At 38.7% G+C, this 18,471-nt stretch overlaps 1 protein-coding gene and 1 long non-coding RNA gene across 3 annotated transcripts in view; one reads left to right on the top strand and one right to left on the bottom strand.

Moving 5' to 3' along the window:
* The window catches only part of luzp1 (leucine zipper protein 1), a 49,568-nt gene extending 33,663 nt beyond the window's left edge, over positions 1–15,905 (top strand). For both annotated transcript variants that reach the window (XM_082142508.1, XM_082142509.1), the window contains exons 2-4: positions 1,203–4,383; positions 10,814–10,995; positions 11,154–15,905. In XM_082142508.1, coding sequence (XP_081998634.1) covers positions 1,432–4,383; positions 10,814–10,972 — 3,111 coding nt within the window. In that variant the 5' untranslated portion in view covers positions 1,203–1,431 and the 3' untranslated portion in view covers positions 10,973–10,995; positions 11,154–15,905. The remainder of the gene's footprint in view (positions 1–1,202; positions 4,384–10,813; positions 10,996–11,153) is intronic.
* On the bottom strand, positions 14,610–18,403 carry LOC309478799. Its single transcript, XR_014199106.1, has 2 exons — positions 16,557–18,403; positions 14,610–16,525 (listed from the first exon to the last, which is right to left on the bottom strand). It is a non-coding gene; the product is annotated as an uncharacterized lncRNA (long non-coding RNA).
* Between the last annotated feature and the right edge of the window lie 68 nt (positions 18,404–18,471).

The following is an 18,471-nucleotide window of genomic DNA, read 5'->3' as shown; positions in this document are numbered from 1 at the left end:
GGATAATATTGCAGAAAATTGCAAATTATTTGCAGCCTAGATGTACGGATTTAACACTCGAGGGGCAGTATGAAATCAGACCATGAGACCTATGTTGTAAATCCATTCTGTGCAAGTTTGTTTGGATGTATCGTTGAATCGTTATCCTTGGTAGATAGACATTATAAATGTGAATGTTAGTTTGCTCTTGTGTGAATCATTGTATACTTTAACCTGACCTTAGAAACCCCTTCACTGAGGGATCTTGCTAGAGTGATTATGAATGTCATGTCATGGAAATCTGCCTTAGATGTGCTGGATCTCCATCCTGCTTGGCTGGTATATTTACTGGATGACTCGTTTCCTTTCTAAACCCCGAAGTACCGCTGCCTGCCTCTCACACCATAAAATTATGGGATTATGAAAGTATTATAACAGAATTCCTGCAATCCACACACAGCAGCTCATTCATTTGGGCCAGTCTCCATGTTGGTGGGCCTGCCAGTCGAATGGTCATATTGAAATGCACTTTAGATTAAGTTGAATAAAATGCTCTAGTACCTCTGGACCTGCTGTTACTATGCGGGCTTTCATTGTATTTAGTGGAATATTTAATAAGGCCTGGGGTTTTACCAAAACAACTGACAGCTATCAAGACATTCTGCATTAGTCTTAATAAGAGTAATTTTGAGTCATCATGAGATTTTGATTGGTAGATTAAAGTTATAAGCTGTAAATTAGTGAGAGACAGTGGCTCATAGCATCAAATTTTTATTTTTAATTTGAGGAGGCACTGCTTGTAGACTACTTATAGTGTGCGTTGCTGTGGCCAGAACTGTCTTGGCATGCAAAACGTTCTAAATCTTGTTCAGCGTCCTGAGGATGTGATTTAGAGTGGCTGTCACTATGAATGTTGCCATAGAGACGGGCACATGGACAGAGGCCACTGTCAGTGAGTTGTGCTGCTGTCAGCAAAAGTGCAGCAAGAAATCGATGCTGAAATGATCATAGGTTGATCCTTTGTCCTTTACCATCCTTTTCCCCTTTCCGAGGTCTTCCTTTGCTTATTGTCCTAATCTAATCCAATCATTCAATTAATTTGAAATCTGTAAACACAATTTGGGGAATTACATATATTTCTCATTATTTTTTGTGATTAAATCTATCTTTATCTTTAATTATTAGGCACTCACGCTTTGTGTTTCTTTCTTTTTATCTTGCAGGTGATCAAAACTCACTACGATTACTAGGGATAGTGGAGACAAGGTGGAAATAAAAAATACCCCAAACTTCCCCCTAAAGGTAAAAGGAAGACAAAGGGACCTGAACTTTGAATCTTCGATTTCTTCTTAAGAGTCCTAGAGCCACTTAGGAAACACCACCATACAAATGTGTACCCCTCTATCAAGCAATCATAAAGACCTTACAGTAGATTAGTATCAGTAAGAAAAAATGACAGACACAACAAATCGCCATCTGAGGCACAAGTTGCAGAGCTTAGGACGACGTCTGGATGAGCTTGAAGAGGCCAGAGGAAAACTACAGAAAGCTGAAGATGAACTTCTTGACATTCAGGACAAAATCATTCAGGCTGAGGGGAGTAATTCCTCACTGCTCGCCGATGTGGAGACAATGCGGAAGAGATTGCTCAAAATTGAAGGCAAAGATGAAGAGGTCAGAAAAGCAGAGGATCTTTGTCGTGACGTTAGGGAGAAACTAGATCAGGAGGAGAAACTTACCAAGGATCTTAAAGTGGAGATTGAGCGTCTTCAGCGCAGAATGTCTGAACTTGAGAAGCTTGAAGAGGCTTTTGGTAAAAGCAAGTCGGACTGTACCCAGTTGTGCCTTAGTCTTAATGAGGAGAAAAACCTGACCAAAAAGCTTGCAGTAGAGCTTGATGCCTTGAAGGCACGTGTAAAGGAAGTGGATACCTCTGAAGCTCGACTGGACAGGGCAGAAAAATCCCTTACAACAGAGATGGAGAAACTAAAGAGTCTCACTCAGACATTTGTGAATGAACGCAAACGACTTCTGGAAAGGCAGAGAGAGGATGAGAAAATCAAACTCAAGCTGACAGAGAAGCTTGAACGTCAGAAAAACAAACTAGGCACAGCAGACCACAGCCAATTTGATTCTAGAGATCTTCGAATTGAGGATGAGTTCTCAACAGGCCTTACATGCAAACTGGCCAGGAAGAAGAGTTTTGAATACTTAAAGCATTCAGATGACCTAGATTTGAGAAATAAGTCAGAGAATGAAAAAAATAGCTTAGAGGGACAGGAAGACAATAAGGTAAAAGACCTCAGTCAGGAAGTGGAAAGATTGAAAAATCGTTTGAAGCAGATGGAGTTAGTAGAGGAGGACTTGAAGAACGTGGAATCCAAAAATGCTGAACTGATAGAAAAGTACCAGCAGGAGAGGAACCGTAGTCAAGCTCTCCATGACCAGGTTGAGCAGATGAAACTGCAGCTCAATGGTTGCAGCAATAGTAATGGAAACTCTGCAATTAGCAGCATTACAAAGGCCCTGGAGAATGGCAAGGCAGAAAATGAGGAGATTAATGTACGAGGAGGCTTCAGACAGGAGACACCTAAATTCCTAAATAGGAGTCCTGCTGCTTCCGAACCAGTCATCTCCAAGTACAAAAGCAGAGAGGCATCTCCTCAGCAGAGGCGAGAAACTAAACTGAGGAACAAAGACCTTTGTCACTCCACAGAATGCTCCCCAAAGACTGTACGAAGGACTCTTAGTCCAGCACATAATGTCAGGAAAGGTTTGAAGACTGGTGCTTTCAGTGCTGTGTCTGACAATGAGACAAAAGATGGCAAGAAAGAAAAAAAATGTGGAAGTGGCTCATCAAGTGCTCTCAGTGAAAGCAAGAAAATGTCAGTCCTTAGTCGCTATCCTCCAGCTGCTAATGACCAAAAGCCTTGGAAGCCATCGGTCAAGCAAAATGACAGTGATAGCAAGAGGAATCAAGCGGAAAAGTTGTCCAGGTACCCTGGAAGTGATAATGAATCCAACACTTCTGATGGGGCAGTCTTAATATCAGCCAGGGCAGCTATCATTGCTGCATCTGAGAAAGGACTAAATGAACCTGAGAGTTTAGATCAAGATGCTTCTGCAATGTTGAGTCTGTCCAAGGCAAACGGATCCTATACTGCTTACAAGTCTCAAGTATCACCATCTGTTCTGAGTGATCACGGTTCTGATGGTCACTCCTCAGCCTCTGAAACAGAATCCACTGGATCCAGGCGATCGGCAGGTGAGCAAAGTGACCCCCTGATATCAAGTACAAGTGGAAGAACATCAAAGTACACCAGATACTCACGACTGCAAGAATCTTACTCTGATGGTTCCTCAAAGGGCCCCTTTGGTGAGGAGCAACACAGACCTCTTACGGTAGAAGGGGATACCCAAGAGATACCTATGCATACTACCTCAGGTATTGAGATCCGCAGGGTATGCAGCCCTCGTGAAGCCCTCCGGTCAAAAGCTGTCATCAAGCAAGCCATTGTTGAGATTGACAGGAAGGAAGTGATGTCAGGGGGAATCACAGAGCCTTTGACTACCAGTGGAAAGCCCAAGATCTCCACTAAGCCAGTATTGACTAGCAAGATGACCAGCAGTATCACCTTCTATCCCAATGACCCCAGCTCCTCTCGAACAAGCAGTCGGAGCAGTAGTTTGTCAAGTGAGCCCCCTTCCAAGGAAAGGCACACTTCCACTAGTAATATTGTCATCGGTCCCAGCAGTGAGCATAGGGGTAGCATCTCTATACCTTACGAAATATCCATCCCTAAGAGTGAGATCACTCTGTGTCAAAGTGAGACTGATGCAGACCTCTCTGAACCTCACAGTTACCTTGAGACAGCTCCCGTGGAGGCAGCCCTCCCGTCTCAAAGCAGCTTCAGCCTCCAGTCTTCAGATGCTCCAGACTTTAATAATGACATTGAGTCTGGGTTTGAGAGCAGCAGTAGCAGCACCACTGTGACCAGTTGGAGAAGCCACCGTCAAAACCACCACTCATATGATGACAGTTTGTCAGAAATGAGAAACATCACTGTCAGGAGCACTTGGAGGAGCCGTGGGGCAGCTTCTGTGGATGAATCTCCTCGAGCAATAAGGCAAGATGGCTCAGAGGATGAGGGTGAGGGTGCAACCACCTGGAGAGCATATAGGGCAACTACAGTGTTGGACACTCCACCAAACGCTAGCACTGTTGCTAATTTTGGAGGTAAACCAAGCCCAGCCGAGGTATACATGCGTAGGATCAACAATGCAGTGCCGTCTATCCCTGAACAAGGACGAAGGAACAAGAAGACTCCTTCACCAGAGAGGGCTATTGCACATGAGCCTGTCAATGCCCAGCAACTTATACCAAGAGGCCGTAAACAACCCATGGTGAGTACTAACTTTTTACCTTTTGGCCATAACTAATAATGTAGATTCCAGAAGTGTACTGTAAGCGATTTGTTCTGTCCACCAATGGTTCTCTTTCACTGTGAGCGCCGTGAGATCAGTGAAATCTTAAGATAAAAACAAACAGGAGCATAAAATGTGCTTATGCAAAGTATCTGGTCATTCAGATCCAATCTTGTATGTTTGTTCTATTTGTAGTTTTTGTCCTTTTTAGTTCTGTGTACTTGTCCTACCACCTGTTAATGATCTCAGTAGAGCCTTTAAGTCTGTGCACATATTTGGTGCCACCGTGCCACCATCTTGATTAATATTTCTTAGCCATGGAATTTAACACATTTGTTTCTAAAAGTTTTGTTTGATTTGGAAGTCTTCCTTGTAATCCTCTGCATCTGGAAGAAGGTGAAGTGGACAGATATTTTGTAAGCATGAAGTATTTTTAGATCATTCTCCATCTGCTGAAAGAGAAAAATAGGCCCTTGAGGTATCTCTCTCTTCTGTTTTCTTGATATTGAATCCGTACTGGGAAACGGTGCTTTTCAGTTGTTGTGGCCTGGGCAGTTTTTGTGTTTTGTGTCTGTCATCAGTCATTTCAATACATTGTCTTGCATGTACTTAAAAAGCTAAATTGTGAAGAAACAAACTAGATACAGCCAACTCAAAAATGAATATGACGTAGTATACTACATATTTTTTTTATATTTGTATAATAAAGCTGTTTTTTACTAGTAACATTTGAGTGTAGTATTAGATATTGATACAGTACATGTGAAAAGGGTGTTCAAAGCTAATGACAAACAGGTCAGAGATCATGCTTTTGTTTTTAGAAAAGCTGTTAGTCAGGTCAACTGGCAGTTTTTGTCTCAACAGCTAAACCAATTTGAGTCTGGCGTCACCCCAGCAGTCAAAACAAGACAGGGAAAGCCGACCCTTTTAACCAGCTTTCACTCTTTTTCACTTACTGAGAATACAAGTAAGAGAATAGAGCTGCCCCCTATCAGAGCACCAATTACCATCATCCTCTCATTAAACATCTCAAACAGCCCAGCCTTCAAATTTACCCACAAAGATCTAATTAATTCACTAAGATAGCCCTCAAACATGGCCTCCTCCTGGCATACGACTTCAAAAACGGCCCCTTTTTCATTCTCCCTCTCTTTCTGGTTTCTCACTTTCTATTTCATGCTATGTTTGTTTTCTTTGTCTATTGTTCTGATGGATGGCAAATGTCTGATCATTTATCTGAGAAGCTGAAAGATTTATGCACAAGTGAATTCTAGCACTTGCATAAGCATAGGTCAGATCATTTGTCTTACTCCCTTCTCTCTATCACCCAAGGTTAGTTTTCTTTGTACTACAGATGGTTATTCATGCTGTCATAGCAGCTGTAAGTTAATATACTGCTATTGTGATCACATTCACTCTTTTTATTTTTCAATGTTGGGGATTCTCCAACATTAATATTTTATCTTTTTTTTAATCTTTTAAAGCATCTTTCCATCTGTAGAAGTGAATGTGATTTGTACTATAAACCTTTAAACCTTCTTTACCAAGAAATTTAAATTGGAAAAAAGAAAAAGTTGGTTCCAGAGAGTAAAGATATGTATGGATGTTTATTCCACTATGAGCATTTTTGGGCCTTAAACACACTCCCAATAGTTTATTGTTCTATACACATTCTTTACAGAAGAATTCTGTAATTTCAGACTTTTTTCTGAATGACTCAATTTCATGAACATTTCCACTACAGTGTCATTCCACCATAGTGGCGATGGAAATTCAATTTTTTACATTTTTAGAATAAAATAGTCTAATTTCATAGCTAGAAATTTTTATGTATACTAAATATACACCTGAATAATATTTTCAAACTTTTTTGCATATTTTGACAAATCTTGGTTTTTTTTGGAAATGACAACTGATTAAGCCGTAACTTGTGCATTGCAGTTTTGACTTAAAAATATGAATATATTTACAAAATGTTTTTTTTTTTTATATATATAATGAATTATCATAGTTTTAGTATATTGAAAGTCTGGGTTTAAGATGAGGCTAAAGCAATAATATCTATACAGTACATAAAATAAACATAAAATAAATGAATGCCCTTATTTGAAGAAGCACCCACATATTCTCAATCTAACAGGCTTCAGCAACTGATTGAAGGCAAACTTCATCCATTCCCACTCAATCTGGAGTCCATTAGGGAAGGATTTATCTAATCAACCATGGTCAGGCATGCATTCAGCTTTATCTGCAACTCATGTGATTTCTTTTTTCCCTCTGAATTTAGACTAATCTTCTCAATAAATACCTCACTCAGGGTTATCACAATGATTGTGAAACACACAAACACATACAACATGATCAATGTTTAAATGAAGAAACCCTTCTGATTTTCAGTTGCTTGTAGATTATTACGAGTTGCATTGTAAAACTAGCAATTGGAATGGAAGAAAATTGCCACCACAACTGTGGATGCAGTATTGAATTGTTGATTCCTTTTTTTCTAATTATTTCTCTGGACCCGTATCATATAGCACCATTCCTTTTTATCTCTGCGTACTCTACAGTTTATTTAAACCTTCAGACAGATTTCCAGACTGTGTCTTATACAGGATCAATACCACAGTGATTTGAGGAGATTCAATCCGTCCATCAATGATGCGGTGTCGTTGTGCTGATAGATGCAGAGGTTTTATCTCCTCCATAATTAATGAAGGCACATGTCCAGGACTGTCCTCTAAGATCAAGGTCATCAGTCTCATGTCTCTGACACAAGGCCTATATGAGTCAAATATATGTGCTGAAGTCATTAATACTCCTGCTGTGAGGAGAGCTGTATAAAGTAAAGTAATCCTGTTCAGCCAGATGTCATGTTATGTTTAGAGCTGGAATGACTTTTCATCCGTGCTTAGAAAATTACACAAATCTAGAGTGATTTATAGAGGAATTTTGATCACAGGTTCATTCTGTATTTATTTAATTTTATTTTAATTTTATTTATTTTTTATAATTTCTTTTCTAGAAGTTAATATGGGAAAATAATGCTTATGCACTATGCAGGCAACCATTAGCTGCTTACTAATGTAGAGTACTGAAAGTGACTATCTGCGTAGATATAATAGCACTTTGCTTAATGGTACCTGTGGTGTGTGATTTAAAAGCTTTTAAAAGCTTGTCTGGACAAAGTCACATTGTAAATTTGAGGGCTGAATCTGTGATCCCTTTTACATTCATTCTTTCACTTTGGGTGTGCTTTTATCTTGTTAAATGTCTCTTAATGAGGAGACACTTCCAACTAAGTAAAGGGGGGAAAAGTGCATAAGCACTAAAAATAATCTGTTATTCATTTTTAATAATTTGTAGTGTTCCTAAAAATGCATAACCCTAACAAGAGTACAAACTAACTAATGTAATGTGGCAATACGATACTTTAAATTTTAGAAGGTACTACCATAGTACTTTAATATACAGTATGCCATGGTATTGAAATCATTGAATCAAGGTATTCTTTTAAGCAAGCAAGCAACTTTATTTATACAGAACATTTTCAAACAGACGTTGCCCCAAAGTGCTTTACAAAAATGATGACATTAAAATCATACTATAAAACTAACATAACTTATTAAAAAGCTAAAGAAAAATAAATGTTTTTAAATAAGTCTTACAAGTGTCAATTAATGGAGCTGACCTCACGTGGAATGGGAGACTATTCCAGAGTTTGGGACCTACCACGGAAAAAGCACAATCTCCTTTTGAGTTCAAATGACAACGAGGGACCATTTAAAAGCCGTTGATCTGAGGACCTGAGAACTTGAGGAGAGTAGGGAATAATAAGATCACTGATGTACTGGGGGGCAAGGCCTGATAGGGCCTTGTAGACAAACAGGAGAACTTTTTAAATCAATCCTGAATTTAACATGAAGCCCAATGTAAGGATTGCAGTACAGGGGTAATATGGTCTCTCTTTCTCACCCCCGTTAAAAGCCTTGCTGCTGCATTTTGCACTAACTGTAGGCAGACTATCATAGTCTGGGGGATACCAATATATAAAGAATTACAATAGTAAATCTTTGATGAGATAAAAGAGTGAACCACAATTTCCAAATCCTTACTGGATAGAAAATGATTTTCTTTAGCAATTGATCTCAGGTTTAAAAAGCTACCTTTAACAACGGCACCAATCTGATTATTACAATTTAGTGAGGAGTCCATAATTACCCCTAAACTCTTTACATGATCTTCAATCTTTAAGGACAAGGAACCGAAATGTTCAGGAAAGGTAGGTGAGATGGGAGAACCTACAGTCAAATCCTCAGTTTTACTCTCATTTAATTGGAGAAAGTTGCTAGAAAGCCATAGTTTAATGTCACTGTAACATTCCTGTACTTTGTCCAGCGAACCAGTTTTATCTAAGCTCACAGGAAAGTAAAACCGGAGATCGTCGGCGTAACAATGGTACGCAATACTATACTTCTGAAAAATAGTGCTTAGAGGAAGAATATACAGAGAGAACAGCAATGGTCCCGAAATCGACCCCTGAGGAACACCACAAACTAAAGGGGCCAATGTGGAAGAAACATCTCCCAGATTCACAGCAACTGTCCTGTCTTTTAAATATGAGGCAAACCACTGAAGGGCTGTACCCTGGACACCAACCCAACACTCCAAACGGTTGAGAAGAATCTCATGGTCAATCATATCAAAGGCAGCGCTTGGATCTAATAAAACTAGAACAATATGTGATCCTGAGTCCAACAATGATAATATATCATTAGTGACCTTGAGCAATGCAGATTCTGTGCTGTTCCCATTAAAGTATCTTGTAAATCCCATAATTATTACCTTTTTGGTACTTTTTATTGTATTTCTAATTCAACCAATTAGTGTATTTCTTGATAAAGTAACTACCAACTAATAATTTTAGTTAAAAAAATAATAATAAAGTTTTTAAGGAAACAGTAGTTTAACTCAACTTGCATAACTACAGACTTAGATAAACGCATACTTGAATCACATGAAACACACTGGTAATAAAATAGTGGAATTTATTGAATTAGCTTTTATTAAAACCTTTTCAGAATTTTTTGTAACAGGCCTCATGTTCTACTCTTGGTACTGAGTAACTGAGACACTTAAAAAAAAAACATTTGCCATTTCAGCACAATCACAACTATTCTCATAATGTCTTTTAGAATTCATGTAGCATGGACTTACATGGAACCCATTCCGTTATGACATCTTTCTTTAAGATTGTGCTTTGGTCGTTTCCACCCGTTGCCCCTTCCTGAGTGACACGGGAAGTTGCAAGGTTGCGCCTGCCCATTTGGCAGCCGATGCATCGTAACTGGTTTCCTGTACACCCACCTCTCGTATCCCAGCAGGCCTCAAGCCCTATTATGGACAATTAGCATCTGTCTGCAGCGTACGAAATTCCACAGCAGTGTGTGGCATATCCTGCTGCCTCATTTGGGAACTTTTTATAACTGACGTCATAAACCATTTGGTTGGCTGTGTAAAGTCTCCACCTTCATGGTAAAGAAAAGAGACAATAGCCGTTCTATATTAGGACTTGTTCTGCGGTCTGTGCAATTTCCCTCCTCTGACGTGTCCTATAAGAGTGGTCTGTACAGAAATGACGTATTGTTCTACTTCTGTCGGAATGGACCATAATAATATTTTTTGGAACCCAGAAAATTTACATGAAATACACATTTTCCCACAGACATTGAATACCTGGAAATATAAAATTTAAAATCTTGAAACTTTTTTTTGGTCTTTTTTTTTTTTTTGGTCAAATTTTTCCCAAATTTTGGGAAATGAATGTTAAAAAGTAATGGAAAACGTCCTGGCCATTTCTATTATAAATACTTTATTATTATGAAGTACATTTGTTTATTCAAAAAATCTCTTTGTCAGTCTGTGAAACTCTATACAATTAATCTTATGCAATACACAATCACAAATGAGTAGGAACGTCACAAATAAGTCATTGGTCATTATTATTATTATTATTATTATGAATATTAGAATATTATGCAAGACATTTTTTTTTTCTGCCCTAATGTCTTTAAGCAGGTTCAACCTGTAATGGCGGTTTTTATACTTCACATGCTCTTAACGCATCACTGCACATCAAGAGAGATTTTTTTTTTTTTTTTTGAAAGTGCATTTCATTTTCATTTTATTTCAAATACGGGAATTTTGTGTCCAGAGTATTCACTAATCAATCATATTGCGTATAATAGATCAAATAATCATGGTCAGGCAATTATGTGATTGTAACAGGTCCTCAGAACATGACAGAATTTGGTGGATAAACAGAAGAGCACTATATAAGTGGAAAGTTTTGAGTCTATTGAAATCATTAGTATACTGTATCACATTTGTTGTATGTTTGTTCTCTTCCCAGTCAGCAGATGATGGAGAGCCTGTTCCGTCCTCATGGCGAAAGCAGCCCACAGGTGACGTGGACCCGTACGATAGGCCTGGGAGTCGTGGAGCTTGGTCTAGCAGAAACCGCACAGCCGATGGAAGCCGGTCGTGGTCAAACCGACATCTGGAAAATTGATCCAAATTGACATTTCCAATTAGGTATGTGTCTTCTTATAGCCATATTCAGTTAAACTTATCAAAAGCTAGAGACCATAGAGGATTCTGGGTTATACTTAATTAAAGCAAGCTAGAAGCTAATTACTCAAATGTTAATGAGTCCTGACCTAAAGTGTCCTTGTGTGTTTTTATTACCTCAGTTCTTACATCTCAAAGCAGCCCCTGTGTGCAAGGAATGAAGCTCATCCCATCTCTTCAGTTATGCCATGTCTTCAATAGACCCATCAGCTGATCAGATTTCCAGGTAGACCCCAAAAGACCCCTGGGAACCTTGTCATACTCATACATCAACCTGTATGAATTCACCATCTTCCAGCTGTCGCTTTGGGAACGGAAATCACATGGTCCTACAGCGATGAATCCTCTTCTGCTTCTCGTAGTGTATTAAAGTCGTCAGACATGACAAGGGAGAGGTGCAGACATGTGACTGTTTTGACATTGGGAATATGTGAAAGGGGCTTTGGGTAATTGATCAGCATTTTGAGAACCCCACACAGACCTTTCTGATGCCACAGGTCTTGAACTCCATGTGTTATTCTCACAAGGAGCAAGTTACAGCTTGTGGCTTCTCAATTAGTTCTACAATCTCACCATTTATTTATTTTTTTCATTGGGATTATTGCACACAGCTAAAATACATTGATTATCTAGGCGATCACACATAGGTGTATACATATTTTTTTGTCTTAGTAGCCAGTAGTGTCAGCCACATTCTTGGATTACATGCTAAGGCCAACGTTCTTCATTATACATTGATGTACATATGCCCAGTTGTCCAAATTTATTTGATCTCATTTGTAATGTGCTCCTTGAATCTGATCATGTCAATTTATTCTGTTACTAGTTTGTATGTTTCCTTCATCTTCTATTTAACTGGATTTGATGATCTCACAACCAGCATAGCGAATGCACAGGGCCACCAACACTAACCGTTTTTAAGAAAAGCTGGGAAATGCATCTGCATGTTGACCTTTCCCCATCTCAGTAGCTCTGAAGGGATGCTGGCTTTGGATTCCAAACCACTGGAGAAGAATCCGATCACCTAGAGCTTGTCCATCTGGGTAGCTCACTGGGATTAACCCAAATTCTGGACATTTATAGAGGATTTTCAGAGCCGACTCTTTACAGCCGCTCTACTCTACTCGCTAACTTTGCACAGAAAGACAATGATCCGAACTCTCTTTGTGTCACAGAAAACCAGCGTTTGGGATTCTGCTGGTCCAAGTGAGTCTAATAAACCCCTAGATGGGTTGTGTTTTCATGTTATTTCAGCCATAGAGCTTGTTGAGTCTTGAGGGTGGCTAGCATGACACCACAGAGGATCCAGAATGCTTCAGTTAGGAATGCCTATGCCTGGATAAATGGCCTCACCATCGAAAACATCGGAATGCACATCAATTTGTCCTCGTGTGGTTAGTACTTGTTGAAATATAATTGAATAGAGCTGCTGCAGTTGAAATGTTGTGTACTGTTTCTATTAGGTTTTAAACTCCAGTTCAGTGCCACCAATGATATATTTTCTTATTCCGGCTCCGATTCCTTTTCTCCTTATACACTACTCTTAAGTGTCTGTGTGTATTAATATCTCTCTTATCCAACACCTTGAATCGGACGATGACGGCAAAGGGTCAATTATCCATCAGTCACTGGAAATGTGGGATGTTTTACTTTTCTGTTTGTTTTAATCTAATGCTGTACGTGTAATGTTGTTCTGGGGGTTGATGTTTAGGCGTCTCACTCGGTTATTACTGATTTAAAAAGATCCACACCTCACCATCACGGTCAGTTTAGCTTTGTTCTGGTTTCCTGTGCTTCTGTGTCCTGAATAGTCATTCATCCCTTTGATTTGGGCTGGATAGTCTTTGAAACAATTGTTTATCAATTTATCTTTTTTATTTAAGTCATTCTAATGAATTTGTAATTGCACTTAAATCATTAAAACAGCCTTACAAAAGTAAGAAAACAGTCTAGATCTTTCTGGAAATAATTTATTTCTAATGTATAAATAATGTTCTCAGCTTTGGTTGTCTCTGAAATAGAGAGAGACTACACATGATTGATGTGGCTTAACAGCAAAAAGTATTGCTTGCATAAGTTAACACCACATTTTGCTAAATAATATTGCCAACCAACTTAAAACGCATTTCATTTTCTACACCAAGCTGCCCATGCAAAATTTATATGTATATGTTTTATTGTTTATATGTTTTATTAAAGTTTTTCAATAACTCGTTTGACTTCGGGCGGCAGTTTGGCTTTGTACTTCTCAAATTTGCCCTACTTTATTCTGCGCACTAAAAACAAACGTTTGTCTTTCCAAATGCATATCCCAGACTTCACCTCTACTTCCTGTTCAGGGGTCTTGGGCTGAAGCGAACACGCTGGCTCCTGTATCTCATGCCCTTGCTTTCTCAGAATACCCTAGTGCCCTGGGCTGCTGTAATCCAAGCTGCCGGTCCCTAAAGCGATTTTATTGGCTGGCTAAAGCAGCGGCAGCGGCAGGCCTGATATACGGTCCCTGGGTTGGTTGCAGGTCGGAGGTCAGCGCTGCATTTGATGGCCTTATAACTTCTAAGGGAGGAAGTGGGACCAGCTGGCAGCAAATAAATAAAAAGCAAAAGAGGAAGCAGAGTGGGTGACCGGGATGGTGTCCATGTGTGGTACCAAGAAGAACCAGGAGGGTCAGCCAGGATTCTGTAGAGATGGAAGGTTTTAGCTGTTTCCCAACTTCTGCAAATAGTTTTAGGCATTATGAATTGTAAATCCCTTTATAATAAATGTGTGCCCACTCAAAGCTTGCAAACATGATCCTAAAACTGCAGCATGACCCAGATTGATGTGATGATATATAGCGAGTCTGTACTGGAAATACCAGCAGACTACATCTCCCTTCCCAACCCCCCGGCCAGGCAAAGGTCTCCCGGCTGCTCTGTGGCTTCAGCGCACAACCACAGCTGTCGGAAAACGTAGATTTTATGTGCTCACAAGACAGTCCAGAGTTTCTTTTTTTAAAGAGGCCGACAAACCACAATTCTCAAGGAATTCTTCTTCGTTTCTCAACCCCATTTACTGATGTGTCAATGTGCCGTTCACCCTCAGAAGTCATCTAACACATGTCTCTGATTTTCTTTCCTCCACTTCGTCTTTTGCTCTCTGTGGAATCGGTGCGAGATTTGGTTACACATCTCAGAATGGATCAAAGGTTATATAGTTTCACATATTGTTCATTTAAAAGAACTAAATCATGAAAATACGTCTTCCTACATCAAGATTTTCCCATCACTTTTATGGACATGTTAGCTAGCCAAACTTAACCTAGCTATGACACCAGTCAGGAAGCATTACCATGGCTAGCTTCTGACAATTTTCTAAGCCTTATTGAGAAAAGTAGTTGTAATTATTGTATAAAATCCATTTCTAAGCAATAAAGTAACATTGAATGCACATAAGAGAACATTTGAAGGCTTTGACATGTGCCTGCATTATAAGCTGACATTGGCCTTAAAGGGCCAAAAATAGGTCGGTGTCATGAAATATCACACTCCAGAATCTGCACTTAACCAGCACTTAAATTACTCTTTTACCCCTTTCATTAACCTTTATAGACTTCATTTTCTAATATACCTGTTTTTCCCCTTTTTTTTTTTTAATCACTCCCCAATTAAGTGAATGTACAGCCATCAAAGATGTGTAAATATGTACATGTGTTTTGTGCACTGGCCAGAATAACAGAATAATTTCACCTGCAGCATTACTGTGAGACAGCTCTTGTATTTTTCTGGGTTGAGAGAGAGACTGTCCACATTATTTGTATAGATTGCAAAAGTGTTTTATTTTCATTTGTGTCATTACTTTTTTTTTTTTTTTCTGTAAGGCAAAGTGCTATATATTTCAGTTGACACAATGTGCCAAAAATCATTCCAAGGTATTTTTGTAGTTTACATGGAAACAAATGGCTTCTTAAAAGCAATTATGAAATTAAAAGGGTAAATATTTCTTGTTGACAAGCTTTTCCTTCTGTTATCTACCTTTTTTCCAAACTACAATCAGATAGTTTTATTTAAATGTATCTTGTAATTTTGTAAAGTGGGCCATGTTTAAGATATGTTAAGATTGTTCCCCCCTTTCTCTTGTTTATTGTTTAGATGTGTACCTTATTGGGCTCCTGGAGAGTGTTTTTTTATTTTATTTTTTATTTCAATATTATGTTTTATTCGTAATTCCTATAAACTATTAAAGTTAGACTCAGTTAAAAGTGTTAATTAACCAGCTTTTCAAACGTTGCCAACTTGTGCTTTTTTTTTCTATCATTCTAAGAGAGGTTTCTGGGTGAAGTGTTTATTAAATGTAAGATGGATATGTGAAGCCAGGGGTTCAGTATGGTTCAGTTCTGTACTGTTCTCATCTTTTATTAACTGCTCAGACTGTGGGTTTCCCTTCTGTTCATTCAGGGTTCATTCATCTCCTGTGCTGTATTAAAAGCGCTGCCAAAGACAGATTTCAGGCCTTAACACATGCCACACACAGCAACTGATTTTAAGTTCACCGATACTTGCTTACACGGTCTCTAACACACTGCACATATAAATACAGGCCTGCATTGTTAAAGAAGGGAGACATGGTGTTTTTCTGAGAAAGCAGTGTTTGTAAATGGCTGTCAAGCAGATGTTGGTATAGAGTGAACCTGCGGTGAGGACACAGGTGAACATGCTCATTGTATTCAGCCTCACAGTGTCAGCAATAACACACACTCTTATGTTTCAGGCTTACACCTTTGTACTGCAATATTTGTGCATGTTTCAGCATTGTGCATGGAGCTAGACATCTCTTTAGGCTGAACTGCAGACTATATGTATTACAGCTAATATAATAAAAAAGCAACTTGTTTGTAACAGGTTTGGCTTTGTGTGTTTATTTACTGGTGTATTAAATTAGGGGTTTGTCAATATAACACACACTCACACACATTTTTGTCATTTTGGAGCCTGAGAGCTCATATCCTGATTCACTTTCATTTAGTGGAAAAATTCATGGGGAATGATAAACAACTATAACGATAAAGTTCTGAAATAGCCTCCACTGTAAAAAATAAGAATAATTTGGAGTACATTTTAAAGTGTCTTAATTTTAATGTGTCACTTGCTGTTGCTTTGTAATTATTTGTGAAATGTATTAGCAATTTCTGAATGAATTTAGTTTCAAAGTAAATCCTACACCATTTTTTTTAATAGCCAACAGCAAAAGAAATGCAAAGGAGGCTCTCATCCTAAAATGTTTAAATTCCACTCATTCCACTTCTGATCTTAGGGTAACCTACGTTTAAAGCAGATGACAACCTTTTCAAAATGATCCCGTTCGCATGGATTCACGAAAATTATTAAAAACGCTGTATTATGCTGCCAGGCCAGCAGTTGGCGATGTCACTTTGTAAAGACACTACGCAACGACTGAACACCTAACGCATGCACATGACGTCACTGTTTTCATAAATTCACATTTTTGTAGTTTACACCTATTTTTAACAGTCTATGGTTTACACAGACGATGAGGGCATTGTAAAAAAAAAAAAAAAAATGCACTCGTTTTCAGGCCCCCAAAACGTCGTTGTTGTGTAAATGAACGGCCAAAGCACATAAAATGCTTTGTTTTTTTAAATGTATTTATGTTTTCGCACGTTAAAAAATAAATACGACCTCATGTTGTGTCAATCACGTTAACTAGTTGTGAACTCAATGTTTACTACTACTTAAAGTGTACTTAAAAGTATATTTTATACACTAAAAAGTGGGCAAATTTAGTCCCAGTACTGAAATAGTACACTTACAATACTACTAGCTACATAAAGTATACTTAAACTTTACTTAACTATACTAAATAAAATGAACGTGAACATAGTAAAGTAAATGTATGGTCTGCGTTTTATGGCCTGGTAGTGTTAAGTAATGTTGACAGAGGAATTTAAATGAGTTCGTTAGAGGTAACCAAGACTACTATTTAGATGAAAAGACACCACAAATCAAGATATGACAGAATGCTGCACAGAACTTTTAAAACCATAGAGTTCGCTCAGCATCAGAATTCACTATTGTTCATCCAAGTCCTTGAAACGGCTCTTAAAGCTTTAATCCTGTTCTGAGACTGAGAATTATCTGCCTTAACTGGACAGTTATTTGAATGACATTCAAATTTCGACAAACTGGATAAGTGAGAAAAGTCTAGACAGTCAAGTAAATCTTGATCCCGCCTTTTCTTCCAGTCTAGAACATTCATCAGCATTACCGGAGAAGAGTTTTAAAAAGCATTTTAGTGAAGCGTCAAAATGAAAATGACTAGGTGAATAAAAGTAGTAAAAAACGTTAGACAGCCTATCTCTGTGTAGAGGTATTGTATGAGTATAGGTATTTTTTTTTTCCATGTGAAGTATATTTCTGCACTCAGGGTGTGTGGGGGGTTTTGTGTTGAAGAGCACATTGTGAAGTTGTTGTGTGGGTGATTAAGTGTAACATCTGCCTGTGAACAGGATGAGTCAGGTTTGAGTTCTGACACGCTCGTGTACCCATTACTGCAAGGCCTGTGCATCAGAAATCACTCTCAAAAAGAGACATAGCCTACTCAAACAGTGAAATATTGATCAGAGATCCCTGAGGGCATCCAGGTGTCTTTGAGAACATTATGAAACGTCAACGATGTAACAATACAAGTTAAATGGTCTAAAATCAGTTTTAATATTATGCAATCAGATCGTGGAGTCTGTCCTGAGGCGGTGCAGCTCGTGCATCATCTCCTGCTAGCCGCTAACGTTGTGGATCTAGGAAAGTCAATAAATCTTGAGAAACTGGTCTTGAATTTGCCTGCAGTTAACAGCTCAAGATAAAAGCATCCACAAAATACCATAATATCTAATACACATGATTTGAGGGCAATTCGGCTCTGTGGTCAACGAACCAAATGTACTCACATTATCAAAACCACTGGTCGACTGCAGTATTATGAATAAGAATATGGTTGTGGCATCTTAGTGCAGGCTGCTCAAGGCTCTAATCACGAACCAAACTGCTGGGGCCAATATCAGCTCAGGTCCCTCAGATTCCCACAATGCAGTGCAGCTGCCAGGGCCCACACCACACAAACTGGGGCTGAAGCCAGAGGCCTGGAGGGGTTATAGCAAGAACAGAGAGAGGGAGAGAGATGCCAAGAAAGCCTCTGGGCAGCATGACATGTGAAGAGACTGGATAGACTAAGAAGAATAAAAACAAAGAAATGGTCACAAAACTGAAAGGAGGAAAACACGAGAATGTGACAAGGTAGCTTAAGCTAAACAGCTAAAGAAAGTGTCTGACTGAAATGTTAAGTAAAAAAATAAATAAAAAAGTTCACACAGGACACATAATTGCATAAACCCACAATACGAATTATGCGATGGGAAATCATTGGATTTATGCAAAATTCCAGATCATA

Source organism: Leuciscus leuciscus, assembly GCF_965113295.1.
Source record: "Leuciscus leuciscus genome assembly, chromosome: 17".
In the NCBI taxonomy this organism is placed as follows: domain Eukaryota; kingdom Metazoa; phylum Chordata; class Actinopteri; order Cypriniformes; family Leuciscidae; genus Leuciscus; species Leuciscus leuciscus.
The sequence above is the reverse complement of the archived record's forward strand: the minus strand, read 5'-3'. Positions and strand labels throughout refer to the sequence as shown.